Below are 19,557 nucleotides of genomic sequence, written 5' to 3'. Positions count from 1 at the left end.
TTTTAAATTGAGTTAGGATAATGAAATAAGACTCGTCAACTCAACTAATTCAAAAAAATTTCACTTGGTTCGTTCGAATGTTCTGGAGAGAGAGAAAATAAGAAGTAAGAAAACAAAAGTGATGGTGAAGGCCCATTGACAAATGCAAGTTTCTTGTGTTGGTGGAATAGGGGGGATTTTGACATATAAATTTCAAAGGGTTTGGAGTTTTGCATCAAACAAGGATGTTGGTATGTTTTCTTACCCACTCATTTCTTATCTTCACATTGATATTTTCTCACAACTTTAAGAATCCTAATACTCTCAAAAAAAGCCCCTAACATCATACATCATGGAAGAGAATAAATGCCCCCCAAATTTCAAATACATCCCATTATTCTTTTGGATTTTGGCTGCTGGAATATTTTGTATTCATTTTCACTAAATTAAGGTTTTTTTAATTAAAAAAAATTGTGTATTCTATGCAATTGTTAATAATATAATAGCAGTCGATTGCGTCTTAGTTCGATTGGTACTGTCATTGTTGTCAATGCAAGAGGACGTGGGTTTGAGTGTGTTGTCTAAGTATTGTCTTAAAAAGAGTAGATATGATCAGATCCTATAGTGAGCAAGACAAAATTTTGCAATTTGGTCACCTAATTTTGGTTACACTTTCATTTTGGTTAGTCAGCTTTTAGTTGCTTTCATTTTCATCACTCAAAAAATATTTTTTTAAAATATTGTTTGGGGTAAAAAAAATTAAAGATTAAAGTGAAAAAATAATACAGACTAAAATAATACACAAAAATTGACAAATTGTACTTGTTTATCCTGTTACTGAAATTCTAAATTTATTGTTTTTTCTTTATATTAAAATTTTAAATTTTTTATAGTTGAGTGATCATTTGTATAGTTTAACCTTTTATATATAAAGTAACAAGTATTTTACAATGGTGTATTTAACACATCTAATTTTATCATTTCAATTAAAATATAACTTTTTTATATGATTTTCTATAAGTATATTTATTAAATAAAAATTTTCACACATCTATTGGATATAAAAAGAAAGAGAGGCATGGTCCCGGTTTGCAAGTATAGAATGTCTAGCTTAGAGGTAAGTAAAACTCGGTTCGATTCAAAAAAATAAAATAAAAAATCAAATTTCGAGTTAATCGAATCGAGTTATTCGATTTTTCGAGTCAACTTGAATTTAGTTGAATTTTACAATTTGAATAACTCGAATAATTCGAATAACAAATTAGTGTAAATACCTCTTTACTCCCTTTCAATTTCGTGAATAAGCAAATTAATCTCTCTCTCAGCAAAAATTATAAAAAAATTTCAAAATATTTATAAAAATTACAAATTTATATTTTTTAAAAATTTATTAAAAAATTAAAAAAATATATTCTAAAAAATATATAAAGAAATTTAAAATTTTAAAAATATTCTAAATAATAATTTTGAGAGCTAAATAAATTAATTAATGATTCGAGTTTATCACAGTATATATTTTTTTTTCTTATTTTGGTTTGAAAAAGTTTTTAAATATATATATTTTCAAATTTATTTACTCTAATATAAAATTAATTACAAAATATTAATTTCATAAGTTTAATTTAATTCTATTTAATTCGATTTAAATTTTATTTTATTTTATTAAAAATAATTAAATTAAATTAAAATAATAAAATAAAATTCTATCAACTCGACTTTTATTCAATTTGACTTGAATGGCTGACCCTAACAGGGAATACCAAAAATCCAACAGAAAAGATAGATTAGGAGTTGAGATTTCTAGATGACTTTTGATGACAAGTGTCAATGGCATGGCCTCATACTAACATTTCAAATCCATCCATTCACCCCCCTCTATTCCCCTTCTCTCCCTCCTATGCCACTGGCTCTCTCTGCCTTTTTCTCTTTGCCAACGTTTCTCTTGAATTATACTGAACCAAAGAAAGTCTCTGCTGTAAATGGCGGTGGCAGAGTTATCGACTTCCTGTACCAAAAATCACTCTTCACAGCTCTCGCTCTCATCTTCATCTTCTTCTCGTTTCTCTCATCATTTTCGTCGTTCCTTTCGACCCCTACCCACAACCAGGAATCCTACCATCTCATGCTCTGTTGCATCAGAGTAAGCTTTATTTCAACTCTTTTTATGCCTTTTCTTGCTTTATAAATTTGATGGGTTTTGCTTGTTTTTGCTTCTCAGTCAAGTTCAAACGCCAATACCTGTACAAGCTCAGGATCTCAAGGGGAAGAGTGAATGCTATGGTGTCTTCTGCCTCACTTATGATCTCCAAGCTGTATGTTTTTGTCTTTTATTTTATTATTATTATAATAATATGTTTTATATCCAAACTTGGTGCTATCACCACTGAAAATTATGTCAGTTCAATAGTATTAAGTAGTTTTGGTGTTTGCTTTTTGCTGCTTTATTAAGAAAAAAAGTGTATATTAGAAGGAAAAAAGGAAAAAAATGTGGAAAAATAAAATCAAGATATTGCATAATTTTTCCTTGCATGTAGAATTTTAATCATATGTTTATTAATTATAATTTTTCTTTATACCAATATTTGAGGCAAACAAATGAAAGTAAGTTGGGAAAAGGTAAAACTTGAACAAAGACTTAGTAAACAGTTTCATATATATATATCATCTTCACTGCTTCTATACTTAATAACCTCAATAATTTTGGAACTAGGTTCTAATAACCGGTTGTAATGAAAAAGATTAGTGGTTGAATCAATCATATCAGTAAGGTTACTTGCTCTTTAGTTTTGCAGTCCAATGTTCAGTCACCTTATTTTTTCTACTATTCACAATTTGTCATCTTTTATGGTTGCACATTTTTTTAACTATTTAAATCATAGTGGTATCAGTCTATCATTGTTTTAATTGTTGACAGGAAGAGGAGACAAAATCATGGAAGAAACTAATTAATATAGCTGTTTCTGGTGCTGCTGGGATGATATCTAACCATCTTCTTTTCAAAGTAAGTAACTTTGATACAAGTTTAAATCCCATCTATGTTCAGTGAATCTCTTAATTGTATATTTGTGTCTTTTCTCTGACTTTATCATCATACATGGTTGCTTAACCCGTTAATAAGCTAAATGCCCTTCTATCTGACTATACTAAATAAAAGGTTCTTACGAATGAAAGACTGTATGCATCAGTGAAGTTGAGTAGCATATGAGGTAATATGAACTTACCATATGCAGGCTTGGTTCAATCTGGCTGTATGGGTGGATTGTATTTTCCTTTAATAGGAAGTGCAGATAATGGAATCTTAACAGCGAATGACATTATAGTTACCGTTTTTAGTGCGTTATTCAATTGTAATTATAGTGATAATTTTCTGTTCCGTCAATTTCCACCTTTCTCATTGCTTTCCACTGTGTCAGAAAGATGCTTTGATAATAATTATTGATTTTGATGCCCAATAGGCTGATAGCATGTTGCTTAAAATGTGTCTTTTATAGTGAAACTATCTTTTCTTTACAGGAGTTAAACTACAGTACTGCATTCATGTTTCAGGGACATTTTTTTCGGTTGTAACTTAGTTGCTGAGTTGTTTTGCTTTTTCCAGATTGCATCTGGTGAAGTCTTTGGACCAAATCAGCCTGTCGCTCTGAAACTATTGGGATCGGAAAGGTCAATACAGGCTCTCGAAGGTATGGTTCTTCAGTTATTCTTATGACAAATATTGAGCTAATTAGATGTAATTTCCAGAAAAAGAAAATTGTTTCCTTTTTCTTGAGAAAGAGAAGCATGTGTATCTAGGACAATAAACTCTATACGCATCCAAGATATTGTTGGAACATAGATTGTTGAAAACTGAAGACTTGAAGTAACCTCCTAATTTGGAGAAAAGTGTCAAAACTCTTTTTAAGGAAGATATATATGCTATTTTTTGGATTATGCTGCAACTCTTTTCAAATTAATGTCCAAATGCATGTAGGAGTGGCCATGGAACTTGAAGATTCCTTGTTTCCTTTATTAAGAGAGGTTAGTATTGGAATAAATCCATATGAAGTGTTCCAAGATGCTGAATGGGCTCTTCTGATTGGGGCAAAGCCACGAGGGCCTGGAATGGAACGAGCTGATTTGTTGGACATCAATGGGCAGATATTTGCTGAGCAGGTGTTTTCATTTTTTAGTCCCTTATATGTATTTCTGTGTGTTTGACTTATGACATGTTAAAATCAAGCTGCTATCATGATCTTGGTTCTAACATTGTAGGGAAAAGCTCTCAATGCTTCTGCGTCTCCTAATGTCAAGGTGATAGTAGTGGGCAATCCCTGCAATACCAAGTAAGGATCCTTGCCATCGTAGCTCTATGCTACTTAGATTTTGGTGCAAGTGTCGGATACTAGTATGTGTGCAGCACATGTTTATTTTTTTGAGTTTTTCCATGTATTTGGAGGATCCTTGAAAGGTCATATTCCACGCCCATGTCGAATTATGTATTGGACACGAGTACTTCAAGCAAAATGAAGAGTTGGATCAACATAGTTGTAGTTGCTGTTGTCATTATTAAAATTATACACATCATCTTTTTGTTGTTAATTGCTATGTTGATCCGACTTTTTATTTTTCTTGAAGAAACTAAGTCTGACACTCATGTCTGTGGCATATCTGGACATATTTATGGTGACATGATCCTCCCGGAGCTTTTCATCTACATGGAAATCTTGAAAATTTTGAACATACAAGTGTTCAGCACTCATACACTTGAGTCTAAGTAATATAAATTTATCATGCTTGTTTCCTAACTAGTTTAGGCTCCTTTAATACAACTAATTCATTATTTTCTTTCTGATGCAGTGCCTTAATTTGTATGAAAAATGCTCCAAATATACCTGCAAAGAATTTCCATGCATTGACTATGTTGGATGAAAATAGAGCGAAATGCCAGGTATATGCTTGCTCGATTAATACCTTTTTCTGTAGTAGTTAGTAATTTTCACCTGCAAATATAATAATAAAATGTTCAGTTTTACTAAAAGCAGTTGCTTCTGCAGCTTGCCCTAAAAGCAGGTGTCTTCTACGATCAAGTGTCAAACATGACCATCTGGGGAAATCACTCAACAACTCAGGTAGTAAACGTTGTTTTGGAAAATGCATGAACTAGGTTTTGAAGATGTTGACATAAGATAGTCCGCATTTGATCTTGACTAGGTTCCAGACTTCCTAAATGCTAGAATCAAGGGCCTACCTGTCAAAGAGGTCATCAAGGATCACAAATGGTTAGAAGAGGAGTTTACTGAAAAGGTCCAAAAGGTAAAATATGGGGAAAAATTATTACTAAATTCCCGAAATAGCATGTTGAACAAGTATTTAATGAACTATTTGCACCTTAATTTGATTGGTTATCATGTGAAAAATTGATTTGCAGAGAGGCGGTGTTTTAATTAAGAAATGGGGAAGATCTTCAGCCGCATCTACTGCTGTGTCTATCGTTGATGCCATCAGGTCTCTAATAACTCCGACACCCAAGGGTGATTGGTTTTCTTCTGGAGTAAGTTCATATGCATAAAATGCGTTTATCACATGTATATTTTTGCCTTTATGAAACCATCTTTACCTTTACAGAGAAGTAATTTATTGTCCAACTTCCCATGAAGAGATAATCTTTTGAAACTAGTTGTATATTCGAGATCCGTTTCCTTTAACCCTTACCATATTGAGTCTAATACCCAACGTGAAGGAGAAAATACTGCAAAACACATTGAAATGCACATTTACATATAATTCCTAACACATGTACACACATGCAGTGAGAAAATTTTGATCTGAGCCATTAGTTTCTTTCGAGGTGTTTGATTGAGCTTCTCTATATGATTTTCCTTATCAAAAAGCATACCATGGCTAGCATAAAAATACCATAGCAGTTAGCTAACTTTGAACATTATTTCACCTTGAGTTTTAGATGTTCCATTTGCATTTGCGATCTCACTTTTTACAATCCAAATGTAGGTTTATACCAATGGCAATCCATATGGTATAGTGGAGGATATTGTCTTCAGCATGCCATGCCGATCAAAAGTATGAAATCAAAGAATTGTTTTTTTAATCTTTCCTGAAATCCTTTTTGTTCACTGTTATCGGATTTAAGGCAGTCTTTTAAATGTCATCTTGTAGGGAGATGGTGATTATGAACTTGTAAAGGACGTGATCTTCGATGACTATCTGCTCAAGCGAATTAAAAAGGTATATATGCCTGTGTCCTTTTGGTACAAAGGAGACTGTAGCTCGGAGATAAGGGAAGGGTTCCAGGGTCTGCCCAAGCTAAGCTTTGGGCTCAATATGCCTTTTGTTTTGATTACAAATTTTGTGGACCTAAAAGTGCAAACCAAAAACTCTTGTTTGACATTATGAAATAAGGACACTACTTGTCTACACCCTCGGCTGATTTTCTGACATTCTTACACCAACTGATTTGCAGTCGGAAGCGGAATTGCTAGCGGAGAAGAGATGTGTGGCTCACCTTACAGGGGAGGTAAATTTCTGATAACATCAGTCGACATAGTTCATTTTGATTGATGAAATGGTTAGCATATCAATGATTTAAAATCGGGTGGTTGGTGTTTACAGGGTATTGGTTTCTGTGATCTACCTGAGGATACAATGCTTCCTGGAGAAATGTAAAATGAGGTTCAGCTTTTTCTTCCAATTATTTGTCCCTCAAAATCAGCCTTTGGGCAAAAAAAAGAATAAAAATGAAAATGACCATATATGTATACTAAATTGTTTGAGTGTATGAGTAGGGATTGCAGGTGGTAAATTAAGATAATAACAAATAACATCCAATGTTTTCCCATTTGGTTGAGATTTTGGACTGAAAATTAAGTAAATGAAAGTACTATTCTGTATGATGTACCTTTGATCTTCTATTTGCTTGATTGCCCAGTATCTTGGTTCCTTTTGTCTTTCATCATCTTTGTTCTATATCCTCCCGGCTCTTTATTAACCCATATATATATATATACATAGGGGTTGTTTGTTAAATCATCTAAAATAGAGGAAAAAATTAACATCTATTAATTTTGTTAATGTAGCATATATGTTTATAACCTCTCTCCAACCCTTAAATAGGAGAATAATATGCTTCAGCGTACTAAAACTCACGTCCTTTTATACTAACAATAATATCAATGCCAACTAAGCTAAGACTCAATCGGCTAAAATTTTAAAATATATTAATTATTATAAAAAATTATCAATAATACTCGAGAAAATAATTCTCTAAACAAGTAACAGAAATTAAAATAAAAATATTTTATATGATATGTTAGTCTAAGAAAGTATTCCACAATAATTACTCTAGTACTTCATATTTATTAGGTTATTTCTCGTCTAACATTAAACACGAACTCTTTGTCAATATTTCAATTATATTCAATTTAATAAGATCAACTAATTATAATGATTATTCGAATATATCATGTAAGTGTAATGGTCGTTGTCACCCACTAGTAGTACCCTATTGAGAACCCCCAAACGCAGCAATACTCGGGACAAAGGAAAATCCTTAATTGCGTGGAGAATTGTTTCTCATGTTGCACCACACCTCTTACAATTCGGACCATTGTACAAAAGGGTCATTGCAATTCTAGCAGTAGTAGGCAATATCTCATAGTCCAAACACATCTTTCAAATAGTGCACCAAAGAAAATTGTGTGATCCATAGGCAACATACCTCAGTAAAAGCCAAGAGTAAACATTCTTGGTTGACTGAATCCATGTTGATGCATACCCTCAAATCGATGCATCTGGCAACTCACTAGGTAATAACGTGGTTCACAACACTGTTTTTGTGTTTACCTCATCAAACTGTTACATGTGTTCACATGTTATTGGTTAGTATGATCTTATCTTATCTTATAAATATGGATAATGATTATGTTACATGTGTTCACGTGTTATGGGTTGGTGTAATCTTATCTTATCTTATAGATATGAATAATGATAGAGTTGTAGATTTAAATAAGACTTGAGCAGTATAAATAGGTGGAGTATGTTTGCTCTACTTGGCTCACAAGATGTTTGGAAGATCATTCAAAATGGTTATGAAGCTCCCAAAATTAGGCATCATTGTCACAACATGAGAAGGAAGAAAAATCAACAAGTTCTCACCCTTATCCGTCAATGTTTGGATGAATCTATGTTTGTAAAAGCAACTAATGCTACCACGACAAAAGAAGCTCAAGAGATTTTACAAAGTTCTCTCCAAAGTGTCAACAAAGTGAAGAAGGGTTCAACTCTAAATATTACGAGGAATTTTGAAATTCTTTTTTACTATGAAAATTTTTTACTTGGAATTTAGTTACAACATAAAATATTGCTCAAGCCTTATCTAGAAATCTTATCTACATCTACAACTCTATCCTTATTTGGTGTGTATGTAGTTTATCTTATATATATATATGGATAAGGATAGAGTCGTAGATCTAGATAAGATTTCTAGATAAGACTGGAGCACTATTTAAATAGAGTATGTTGTAGCTAAATTCCAAGCAAAAAAGAAGAAGAGTAAGAAATCCATTGTAAAAATGAGTTTCAAAATTCCTCTCTCTAAAATTTTTCTTTCTTCATTCACAAAAATCTGTCTTTAAAATTTTTTCCTCCTCTTCCTCCTTCCAACATAAACACTACTCGCACTAGCATCATGAGACAAAACCCCTCTATTAGACAATGGTAGTTGTAAAGCCTTATCTCTAACCCATTAGTCACCCCTAATGCTCACGCTTTCCATCCCCATTTTACTAAACGAAAGGAAAACTTTTACTTATGTCAAAGACATTGATTTGAATGGTTGGGAGCCTAACCCATTTTTAATCGTACTTTGATACTTATTCTTATATTGTAAGCACGGATTTTATGAAAGGTTAAAAGCTTACGAATAGGTTTGATCATGGGTTGGGTCGATTAAAAAAAGTAGGTCAGTTTTTCAGGTTTACGCTCAACCCAGCCTGAAAAATAGGTCTAAATTTTTACTTGAGTTTGACTCATATTAAAAAAAAATGGTAAACCTGAGCTCGACCCAACCCACCCATATTAAATTTTTTTATATATAAACAAATTTTAAAAAATTAATACATCAAATACACTACAAACATTAAAATAAATATTTCCCGTCAAATCGAAAATACATTAAAAAAGTCTTTATACTTAAATAATACTAAAATAGTTACAACTTAGTAAGCAAATGCCTCTAAAATAGTAGCTAAATTAACAATAAAATAATAGTTATACAATATCCAAACAATGATAATAAAATAAAAGTAATATAATAATGAAATGGTAGCAAAACAACACTGAAACAGTTGATTCAGGCTGGGCCCAGCTCAGGCCAAAAAATCCTGCTAAAAGCTCGATCCATTTATAAAATGGGCATTATTTTTTTTGTCTAAGCCCATTTTTTATACCTATATTTTTGCCCTAATACTCTCAATTTTTGAATAAGCCTGGACGAGTAGCCTAATTCATGATCAAGATTACTTATTCATATATTGTAAGCATGGATTTTATGAAAGATAATAATCTTACAAACCTCGACACCCATACCTGTCAAAGTAATATTAAAAAAAAAAAAGAAAAACATTAATATTTTGATGAATATTAAAGGGGGTGTTTGGTAAACAGAGTTTTAGGTATTTTTAGTTGATTTGGGCACAAATGAAAGGTTAGGTTGTCAAATCCTCTAATCGTAGTGTTTGATAAATGGAGATTTGCAATAGCTTGTTAGACTAAAACCTCCAAAACAAAAAATGTTGGGATGAACAATTTTTTTTAACAGCTAATTGGGAATAACATACGTGGAATAACATATCTAACCTGGTTTGCTAAAAAATTACTTCTTTTGCCACATGCTCTCAAACTTAATAGGGGTGCCAATATATCAGTAACCTCTATTCTCCCATTTTCACTTTCACCTCCTAAGTCCAAAGTAAGTCTCAAAAAAAAAAAAAAACTCCATCGTGAATTTACAAAAATTAACGTTAACGCAAGAAATTTTCAATCGAGCCCATTCATCCTTGAATATTTATGTAGTCTTAATTTATTTTTAATTTACTTGTGTAAAATGATTTCTTATGCAACTTTATATTAATTGAAATATACTACTTGAAAAATTTATTCAGAGTGTGATATAATTATAACTAATTTACATACTAAGAACATGACATAATTACCTCTAAGAATATAATTTACAATTATACAATTATACTGATACATTATTAATATTTATAAATTTCCACAACGTTAATATTTGCAAATAAAAAACTTAAAAAATTTGTTTATTTAAAATTTCTTGGTAATAATGTTTTATTTCAATAATTTCATCAAATAAAGATTAAAGTATTATAAACAATAATTTCACCTATACTACCATAATAACAAAATGGTAGCAAAATAACACATAAACAGCTGATTCGGGCTGCGCTTAGACAAAAAAAATCCTACCGAATTCATTTAGAAAACAAGTTTTATTTTTTGTCCAAACTCATTTTTTTAGCTTATATTTTTATTCAAACACTTCTAATTTTCGGGTGGGCCTGGAAGAATAACCTCACCCATGATCAGGTTTGCTTAATCATATATTGTAAGCACGGATTTTATAAAAAGACACAAATATCCTCAAATATAAACTTTATTCTATAAAATGCATAATAAAGGGTTTTTTACAAAAATAATATAAAAAATAAAAAATTACCAAAATGTTATAACTTTTTTTTATTTACCAAAATATATATAATTTTTTTATTTACCAAAATATATAAAAAAACAAAAAACAAAAAAAAACCAGAAAAAAAACTGGACTGATTTGACTACTCCCTGGTGGAGGGAACACTGTTGGCGGCACCAAACAAGGGTTCCCTGTTGGCGGCACCACCCGTTTTTAGTATTTTTTTTATTTTGGTAAATAAAAAATATATATAATATTTTGGTATTTTTTTATTTTTTATAAAACTCAATAAAAAATAAAAAATTACCAAAATATTATAACTTTTTTTTATTTACCAAAATATATAAAAAAATTTATTTACCAAAATATATCAAAAAAAAAACCGAAAAAACACACACTAAAATTATAAATTAATTTTACACTAAATACACTAAATAATACGAGTAAATGGCAGGGATAATAGTTTTTTACACTAAATTAATTTTAAAAACACACTAAATTAATAAATTTAAAACATTATGTAAAATTATAAAATTAGAAATGAAGATATTTTTAAAGTAATAAAATGCGGAGTATTCTTCAAAACACTCACACGGCCCCTTAAAACTCGGTACGAGTCCTGATAGTGTTAAATTACAGAAAAAATTTTACGATAACATTATTTCTTTGTACGTCTATCCTTTTTAAATAAATAGAACCCGTGATTAATAAATAATAACTCATACCGCGTTATTAACCGATCAAATATGTGGCTTTTGCTGCTAATCAATGAAGCCATTGCGATGCCTGCAAGTTGAAAAAAAAGTTAGTAAAAAACTCTTACTTCGGCCATTTGTTCGTATTTTTTTCTCCGCATTTTATTACTTTAAAAATATCTTCATTTCTAATTTTATAATTTTACATAATGTTTTAAATTTATTAATTTAGTGTGTTTTTAAAATTAATTTAGTGTAAAAAAATCATTATCCCTGCCATTTACTCGTATTATTTAGTGTATTTAATGTAAAATTAATTTATAAATTTAGTGTGTTTTTTTCTCTTTTTTTGTTTTTTATTTTTTTGATATATTTTGGTAAATAAAAAAATTTATATATATTTTGATAAATAAAAAAAGTTATAATATTTTGGTAATTTTTTATTTTTTTATATTATTTTTTTATAAAACCCATAATAAAGCATTACAAAAATAATAAAATATTAAAAAAATACCAAAATATTATATATATTTTTTTATTTACCAAAATAAAAAAATACTAAAAACGGGGTGCAGCCAACAGGGAACCCTTGTTTGGTGTCGCCAACAGGGTTCCCTTGTTTGGTGCCGCCAACAGTGTTCCCTCCACCAGGGAGTAATCAAATCAGTCCAGATTTTTTTTTCTATTTTTTTTTGTTTTTTTATATATTTTGGTAAATAAAAAAAACATATTTTGGTAAATAAAAAAAGTTATAACATTTTGATAATTTTTTATTTTTTATATTATTTTTGTAAAAAACCCCCATAATAAATCAATAAATAAGTTAAAAAGTGGATGTAATTAGACGTCCCTTAGTATCCAAGGAAACAGAATTTCTTGGAAGCCTGCCTGCCTGCCTGCCTGAGTTTTCTCTTTTAATTCATTCAATTCGAATAAAATTCAAGCACCTTTGTAAATTGTACATGATTTCTCTTTTCTTCTTCCTCTGCTTGTAAATATTTGATAAAATTGCAACTTTGTTTGCCTTATTCTTTGGGTAATCATGGAGGAAACCAATTGGGAAAGCCTGTTGTTTGAGTTTGACTGTCCCAATCTTGGAAATATCTTACAAAATGAATCAGAATCGGTAACTCCACCAATCTCCACCCACTCTCCCGATGAAAAACCGATTTGGACATCCTCCATTGGTGAGATCGAGAAGCTTTTAATGGAGGACGATCGTTTTGATGACAAGGTTGAGACTCAACCTATCCCCAATGAGTTTTTGGCGGATTTATTGGTTGATTCATCTCCTAGTGGCTGCGGCGATGAGGTCATCGATGATACTGCTTTTGACAAACAAAACCAGACCCTTTTCAACGTTGATAATGATGATCCCATTGATAAGAAACAGAGAAGGTATAAATGGGCAATTCCCAGTGTCTCTTTTTCTTTTTCCCCTTTTCTATTCTGAATATCTTGATATGGTTTCTGGCATTTCCTAAGATACTATTGCGGTTTTAGGGCAACTGATTGATCTGATAATTTTTTAGGAAATTGAGAAATAGAGATGCAGCTGTGAGATCAAGGGAGAGGAAGAAGATGTATGTTAAGGATCTGGAGATGAAGAGTAGGTATTTAGAAGGGGAATGTAGGAGACTGAACTGTTTGCTTCAATGGTCCATTGCGGAGAATCAAGCTCTTCGTTTTACTTTGAACCAGCGTTGTGCATTTGATGCTTCCTCGGCCAAGCAGGAGTCTGCTGTGCTCTTGTTGGGTACGATACGATTCCATAAACTCTTAATTCATTGCATTGTCTTATATTTTATACTACAATCAGAAGAAATTAGTGTTTTGTTACTATCTTTCTGATTGCGATCGACTTTTAGTTCTTCTAGTTTGAACTCATAATCAGGTTTCGAAATGTTTCATCCGTGCCTGCATCAGCTGAAGCTTGATTAGGGTTTTTCTTTAGTATAGATTTGTTTCAGTACACATAATGTCTGTATTACAAATCAACAAGGTGAAATTAACGAAAAACAGTATTCTCTTTTGCCGAATAAGTGCTGGTTTACGGCTTCTCCATGTATCTTTTTCGACTTTTAGTTCTAGTTCGAATCATAATGGTGTTTGGAAATGTTGATCCTTGCTTGTGTCAGCCGCTGCTTGATAAGGGTTCATCTTGTTTCTTTGTCTAAGTGTAGATGTGGTTCAATACAATTGTGTTTGTTACAAACCAATGAACGAAATGAAAAGGAGTACTAGCATAGTGAATGAGAAATGTACACAATTTGTTTTGTTGTTAGCTTTAAGAATCTTTACCCTTTCCACAACAAAGTTAATGGATAAGTGGAGATTTCAGCAGGATGGCTTTAGTTATCTTGCCCGGCTTAATTTGCTTGCTGGCCTCGAAGAAGCTCAATGCTTTTTTTATCTTTTTGGTTATTGTAATGGTTGGTTATAATGATGGTTTTATCTTTTGTTGCTATGCAGAATCCCTGCTGTTGGGTTCCCTGCTTTGGTTCCTGGGCATCATGTGCCTGTTCACCCTGCCAAGGTTGCCCAAGTCTCTTCTGGAAAACGAGGAAAAAAGAGGTCCCGAAAGAGTGGCTCATAGTAACTTGGTGGGACAGTCTTTTGCGAAGACTAGGAGATGCAAGGCATCAAAGACAAAGATGAAAGATTTTATGTTTCTGGAATTCCAATTCCATTTTAGGTTAGGGGATGATGAACGGGTTTCATTATCATACAAAATGACTAGTGGTGGTGGTTCACATTTTGTTTCTTGACCCCGTAGGCTGTAGTCTCCTCAGAAGATAAGCACTCATAATTTCTTTGTTTTTGCGTTAAACACTTGTATTATGTTGGTTTGTTTGCAAATTTTAAGTTATTAATTGTTGCAGTTTCCTACTTGTTCATTGTCTCTAATGGAATGTTAGGCTGGACCCTGAAGTCTCAACCTGCTTATGATTAAGAAGCTAGAATGTATGCTGTCTTTAACATATTTGTGGCATTATATTCATTCTTATGTTTGAACACTGTTTTGTGAACATCTCAAAAATTCTTAATGTAATATACCAACTTTTATAGAATCTAATTAGCAAAAATAGATGAAATCACTAAAAATCAAGGGAATCATCCATCTCTATTAGTTGAGAAGGAAAATTTCCTACATTTCGAATTATAACATCAACTAGATGAACAAGGCATAAATAAGCAGCAAAGCTACAACACTGTTCAACAACAAACCAAATGCTAATACAATGTCATTGGAGAACAGTAAGAAAAACAGATAAAAGTACCAGTACTTAAGTTCCTCTTTGGGGTTGGCCTCCTAAGGATGGCTGCATGAGCCAACTGAACCACCCCTGAGTTCACGGTTGTTTCTCTTTAGATCCTCATTTTCCTTGCTAAGAAAATCTACTTTTGACTGGAGAATGTTAATCATAGCTTGAGCACTCATCATTTCAAGCTTCAACGTCTCCCTCTCTGCAGAAATCTTGCGGATTTCATTCTGCAAGTCAGTGATAAGTTTCATGCAGCCAGGAGGCACCATTGAATCTAGGTTAGCAGTTTCATATATTGGTGGAGGAACATGAGGCTTCTTCTTTTTGGGTTCTATAGATTCCATTAAAGAAAATTCCAACAGTGCAGAAACTGCTGTTGTTGTATCCGATGATGGTGATGCTGTGGTTGTCCCTGCTGTTGTTGTAGATGAACAATGATCCTGAGTTGTTCTTGTTGAGTTCTCGGAAATATTTGCATGGCTAGGTCCTGAATCATTCTGGCGTCTTCTCTTGTAATGGATTAGAGGCAAGGGTGCTTCTCTATTAACCAAGCATAGAGGAGGGCCATTATCTAGTCTCTCAATCTTGCCCGGAGGTAATGGAGGACAGTCATATGTTCTCTCATTCAGTAACTCCCTCCGAACTTTATCATTAGCTGGAGCTTCCTCATCTGCATTTTGAATCTCCTGCCAGAGTAAAAGAAATTTCAGAAGCAATTCTTCAATCAAGGCTCGAGAATTAGACAGGGCACATGACAATCGATTAATAAAACTGTATTACTATAATCCAACATATAGATGGAAGGAGCCTTAGGTAGAGACAGCAACAAAACAAATACAGTGTCTATCTGTGACAATTGAACCACTAGCGTTTGAACTTTACATTTCATTGCAAATGAAACTTCATCTTAATGCATATAAGATGTAAAGATGATTTTATGTCCATTTCCAAAACTGAAATATGAAGTGTGCTCCTTCCATGAAAATAAAACTATATTCACAAGCAAACAACATTTATCTATTTATTCAAACATAAGGAAAATGACAAAAGAAAAACTGCTACAAGACACATGAAGGGATGTGGAATAAAATCAGTTTGGTTTAAACAACCCCAATCATATAGTTCATTCCCAAGATGCTTCACAGCATCATTCTATTACTCTAGGAAGTTCAGTATGTCTTATCTACGTGTCCACCACTCTGCACAGGAAAAAAGGCAGCAGCATCACGGCACGCACATGATTCTTTCTAAAGTGAAAAAACATGCCAAGATTACCGCACATGACAGTTAAAATTTACCAGCTATTTGGGACCAAACTACTTGAATAGCTTTAGACTATAGTCTGGTTGTAAATTTACTCAAAATAATCAAAATTCCATTACCTTGATAATAAAGTAAAACAGCATAGACATCCTTGACTTAAATAGTTTTACAGAGTTGGTCTAAGTGGACTCCAATTCCCTCGTAAGTTTGAGAGCTAAATGCTCATGATATCAATTTGGTATCAATTCTAACAACATGAGAGAGCAAAATCCACCAAAAGTATTTAAGCACAGCCAATCCCAAAAACTTACTACTCTTGAAACACAAGAAAATTGTATTAGCTAGCAAAGGATGCAAAATTTTGACAACTTTACGCTCCATGAGCTTGTCAGTAAAGCTAATAAAACCTATAATTTGAAGATGTTAAGTGATGTTAATTTGTGGTTTATTATTAAAGTTGCTTTTACAAAAGTATCCTTGTAGGTGAGACCTTAGCAGGCTATCTCACAATATTATTCAGCACCGTAGAAGAATTTTTCAAGACAAAAGGATAAATGGGACAATTCTTAGGCATGGAATCTTTTATCTAACGGAATAGTCAAGCATAATATCATCCAATTCAGTGAACACACGGAATATGTTAGTGAAACTGTTATATTGATAATTTAAAGTTCAACTTGAACATCCAAGCAAGAAACTACAGAGAAGTTAATCGCAGTGAAAATTATGAGCGCCTGCATTGAAGTTCAATATTATGAAAAAGTAGTAGCAAGAAAAAATAAAGACTAACCTGCTCAAAACCACTTCTTTGAACACCATTGCTTTCAACCAGTGCCTTCTCAGAAGCTACACCATCATCCCCAATATCTATTCCTGGAACTAAAGCTGCTGAACCATCATCCCATTCTGCCTCAATGAAAGGGGCATATCGGTTTCCATTGGGTGGTCCAATGTTATTCTTATGAAATACTCTACATAGCACATACCCCTTCAACACCAAGAGGAGAGGAAAAAAGAATAGAAAGGAAAAGAAACAATTCTTATAAGATTAGTTTCAATAATTATACAATAGTAAAGCTTGATTAAGAGAAAATTGTGAGACTTCTAAAGGTTTCAAAATACTAACACATCTAAAGAATAGGTTTGAATTCTACCTACCTCAAGCAAGGTGCACATACATTATTTACTGTATCAAATAAAAATCATAATACATGACAACCAGAATCACATTTACTATTCATTTCCTAAATTTTCTCAGCAACCAGATTGTGATGAAACCAAAGCAGCCGATATACAAACCATTCATCTCATCCTACCTCAAATGTCATATGTTTTCCATACGGAAAAATGTGTTTCAAGTATGTAGTTCTTCGTTAGGCATAAAATACTTAAAGCACTTCACGCTAAAATTCTATATTTTCATGTCATCCAAAATTTTAATATAAACCAACGCATCAAAAGTCGCAACCATAGATAACAGATCACCATCCAGATCAAGATCAAATTAAATGGTCTCAGACCTGCAATGTCCCAATTCTTTCTAATTCTTCTTCAACAAGTCGATACTCGTGCATAACCCAATTGGTTCGCAACCCATCTGGAGCTCTCCCATTATGGAATACTAGTGTCTTTTTCATCCCCATAAGCTGATCATTGTGGCGGACCTCTCGGTCCTTCCCCGTGGCCTTCCAATACCCTTGGTTTGTGGCCCTATTCATTCTTCCTCCATTCCCATACTTCTTGTCCAATAAACTAAAAAAATACCACTCCTGGTCTCTGGTTTTCAATCTTGACTTGTCTAAAAATAAATCACCAAACAGAAACTTTAGTACCTTAGCTTAAAATGAACTAAAATCCACCAGCAAAACAGTATAAGAGAGATATTAGAAATGAGAGGAGAAAAAGAACAGTAAAAAGAAACAGAAATCCACAAAGACTACATAGCATAGAGGAACAAGAAAACTTAATATCCATGAATCTCATTTCTTAGAAGATGGTGATGCGAGAGCAAAAGATACTGCATGTAACTACTACACTTAATCTTTCAAAAGATACTGCAAGAAAATTCACTATTGTTGTAGATTCTTAAATTTTGAAACAGATAATCTTTCAAAATCATTTTTTTAAAATCAATTTTGAACGATACTGGAATTACCCAATGGATATATATGTTCAAACATGCAAATAAAACCCAATCGTTTCACTATATTCTAAAATTTTCAACTAAGAAATCTTCCAAAAAACGAAACCCTTTTAAAACCCAGCTTTACCAAAAATAAAACTTCAAAAAAAACCTCAAAAATTCCAGAAAATTTCTGCAATCTATTTAAACAAACAAACAAACAAAATAATAAATAAAGAAATAAACCCCCAAAAAAAACCTGAAAGGTCCCAAGGCTCGTGCTTGTAAATATCAACTTCTGCAATAGCGTTAAATCTGACAGGCTTGTTTGTAACTTTTCTTTTCAAGTAATAGCTAACCAACTCTTCATCTGTTGGGTGGAATCGAAACCCAGGTGCTAAGGCCGTCGCTGAACCTCCCGTCTCCGCCGCCGCAGATGGTGCTGTCACTATAGCTAAAGAGTTTTCACCACGCATGCCGATAATTTTTTGGGGAAAATGCAAAATAGAGGATTTTCGTGGGAGGAAATGGGAGAGTTGATGGATAAATTAATCGAAAAAGAAGAAAAAAAAAGGTTTTAATTGATGGTGAAGAAAGAAGGTACCTTCGATGGCAAGAAATTTCAAAACAACATTTTGGGGTTTAGCAGAGACGAGTAAAATGATAAATTTGTTATTATTTTTTATTATTATTTACTGCTCTATTTATTATTTATCGTTTTGCGGTAAAAACTGAAACAGACTTTAAAAAGGTGAAATTTTCTCTTCGGTCCTCTATTTTTTTTAAATTTGAAATTTTATGCAGCAAAAATATTATCAAATGTGTAATATCATATTAGGTTGCTGATTTTACATAATACTTAAAAAAATTACAACCATTTTAGTTAATGAATTTAACGACCGCTATTTGATTAGAATCGAAATTTTAAATTTCAAAAAATGTAAGGACTAAATTCATAATTTCTGCATAATTCAAGACTAATAACAAAATTTTAAAAAACATAAGGACTAAAATTGAATAAATTTGAATAGGTGAACTTTTTAAGTAATTTACGCATAACACAGGGCTAATACCAAAATTCTCCCACTGAAAAATTCATTTTATTTTGAAAAAGCTTGCATGTATGTACGAGGGATGATTAAAACTTGATTCGATTAAAAAATTATATTTTAAATTTTGAGTTAATTGAATTGAATTATTAAATTTTTTGTTAAATTAATTTGAATAAATAAATTAACTTTTTTTTTAGTTCAGTTGAGTTGATCTTAAAAAATTAAATAATTTAAATAACAATTTGTGTCCCACTTAAAAATTTATAAAAAAAATCATAATAATTTTTAAAAATAAAATTATTTATTAATTTTTTTTCAAAATTTTCTGTAAATGGTAAATATGTTGTTTTAAATAGTAAATTTACAGATTAAGTTTATTATACAAAAATCTTATTTTGCTTTGAACAAATTTTTAATTATATATGATCTCAAATTTATGTACTTCCGTTTGGAATCGGTCATTTTACTCGACTCAATTGGA

At 32.0% G+C, this 19,557-nt stretch overlaps 3 protein-coding genes across 3 annotated transcripts; 2 read left to right on the top strand and 1 right to left on the bottom strand.

The window, feature by feature from the left end:
* Positions 1-1,727: 1,727 nt before the first annotated feature.
* Positions 1,728-6,863, top strand: LOC107943658 (malate dehydrogenase [NADP], chloroplastic). Its single transcript, XM_041091589.1, has 14 exons — positions 1,728-2,119; positions 2,198-2,291; positions 2,894-2,980; positions 3,578-3,662; positions 3,950-4,131; positions 4,231-4,301; positions 4,816-4,906; positions 5,013-5,087; positions 5,170-5,271; positions 5,387-5,509; positions 5,968-6,036; positions 6,133-6,201; positions 6,437-6,490; positions 6,586-6,863. Exons 1-14 carry the CDS (start codon positions 1,959-1,961, stop codon positions 6,637-6,639), a joined length of 1,317 nt encoding a protein of 438 aa, XP_040947523.1. The 5' UTR covers positions 1,728-1,958; the 3' UTR covers positions 6,640-6,863.
* A 4,347-nt stretch (positions 6,864-11,210) lies between these two features.
* Positions 11,211-14,262, top strand: LOC107904292 (bZIP transcription factor 60). The gene is made up of 3 exons (XM_016830614.2): positions 11,211-12,771; positions 12,906-13,129; positions 13,846-14,262. Exons 1-3 carry the CDS (start codon positions 12,416-12,418, stop codon positions 14,139-14,141), a joined length of 876 nt encoding a protein of 291 aa, XP_016686103.2. The 5' UTR covers positions 11,211-12,415; the 3' UTR covers positions 14,142-14,262.
* Positions 14,263-14,478: 216 nt separating this feature from the next.
* On the bottom strand, positions 14,479-18,705 carry LOC121216213 (NAC domain containing protein 52). Its single transcript, XM_041091588.1, has 4 exons — positions 18,284-18,705; positions 17,423-17,700; positions 16,693-16,890; positions 14,479-15,325 (listed from the first exon to the last, which is right to left on the bottom strand). The coding sequence occupies exons 1-4, from the start codon at positions 18,498-18,500 to the stop codon at positions 14,687-14,689; spliced, it is 1,332 nt and encodes a 443-aa protein (XP_040947522.1). The 5' UTR covers positions 18,501-18,705; the 3' UTR covers positions 14,479-14,686.
* Positions 18,706-19,557: the final 852 nt, after the last annotated feature.

The sequence above is a fragment of the Gossypium hirsutum genome, chromosome D04, assembly GCF_007990345.1.
Source record: "Gossypium hirsutum isolate 1008001.06 chromosome D04, Gossypium_hirsutum_v2.1, whole genome shotgun sequence".
Lineage (NCBI taxonomy): Eukaryota > Viridiplantae > Streptophyta > Magnoliopsida > Malvales > Malvaceae > Gossypium > Gossypium hirsutum.
Note: the sequence above shows the minus strand (reverse complement) of the source record. Positions and strands in the feature narration are given on the sequence as shown.

Bases quoted from the DNA above. Each gene is read 5' to 3' on its own strand.
- LOC107943658 (XM_041091589.1), top strand. From the start codon at position 1,959: ATGGCGGTGGCAGAGTTATCGACTTCCTGTACCAAAAATCACTCTTCA. The intron at 2,981-3,577 runs GTAAGTAACTTT...TGCTTTTTCCAG, and splicing joins CTAACCATCTTCTTTTCAAA to ATTGCATCTGGTGAAGTCTT. The intron at 4,302-4,815 runs GTAAGGATCCTT...TTTCTGATGCAG, and splicing joins GGCAATCCCTGCAATACCAA to TGCCTTAATTTGTATGAAAA.
- LOC107904292 (XM_016830614.2), top strand. From the start codon at position 12,416: ATGGAGGAAACCAATTGGGAAAGCCTGTTGTTTGAGTTTGACTGTCCC. The intron at 12,772-12,905 runs GTATAAATGGGC...ATAATTTTTTAG, and splicing joins ATTGATAAGAAACAGAGAAG to GAAATTGAGAAATAGAGATG. The intron at 13,130-13,845 runs GTACGATACGAT...GTTGCTATGCAG, and splicing joins GTCTGCTGTGCTCTTGTTGG to AATCCCTGCTGTTGGGTTCC.
- LOC121216213 (XM_041091588.1), bottom strand. From the start codon at position 18,500: ATGCGTGGTGAAAACTCTTTAGCTATAGTGACAGCACCATCTGCGGCG. The intron at 17,701-18,283 runs GTTTTTTTTGGG...ATTTATTTTTAG, and splicing joins CGAGCCTTGGGACCTTTCAG to ACAAGTCAAGATTGAAAACC. The intron at 15,326-16,692 runs GTTAGTCTTTAT...TTACTCTGGCAG, and splicing joins AAAGAAGTGGTTTTGAGCAG to GAGATTCAAAATGCAGATGA.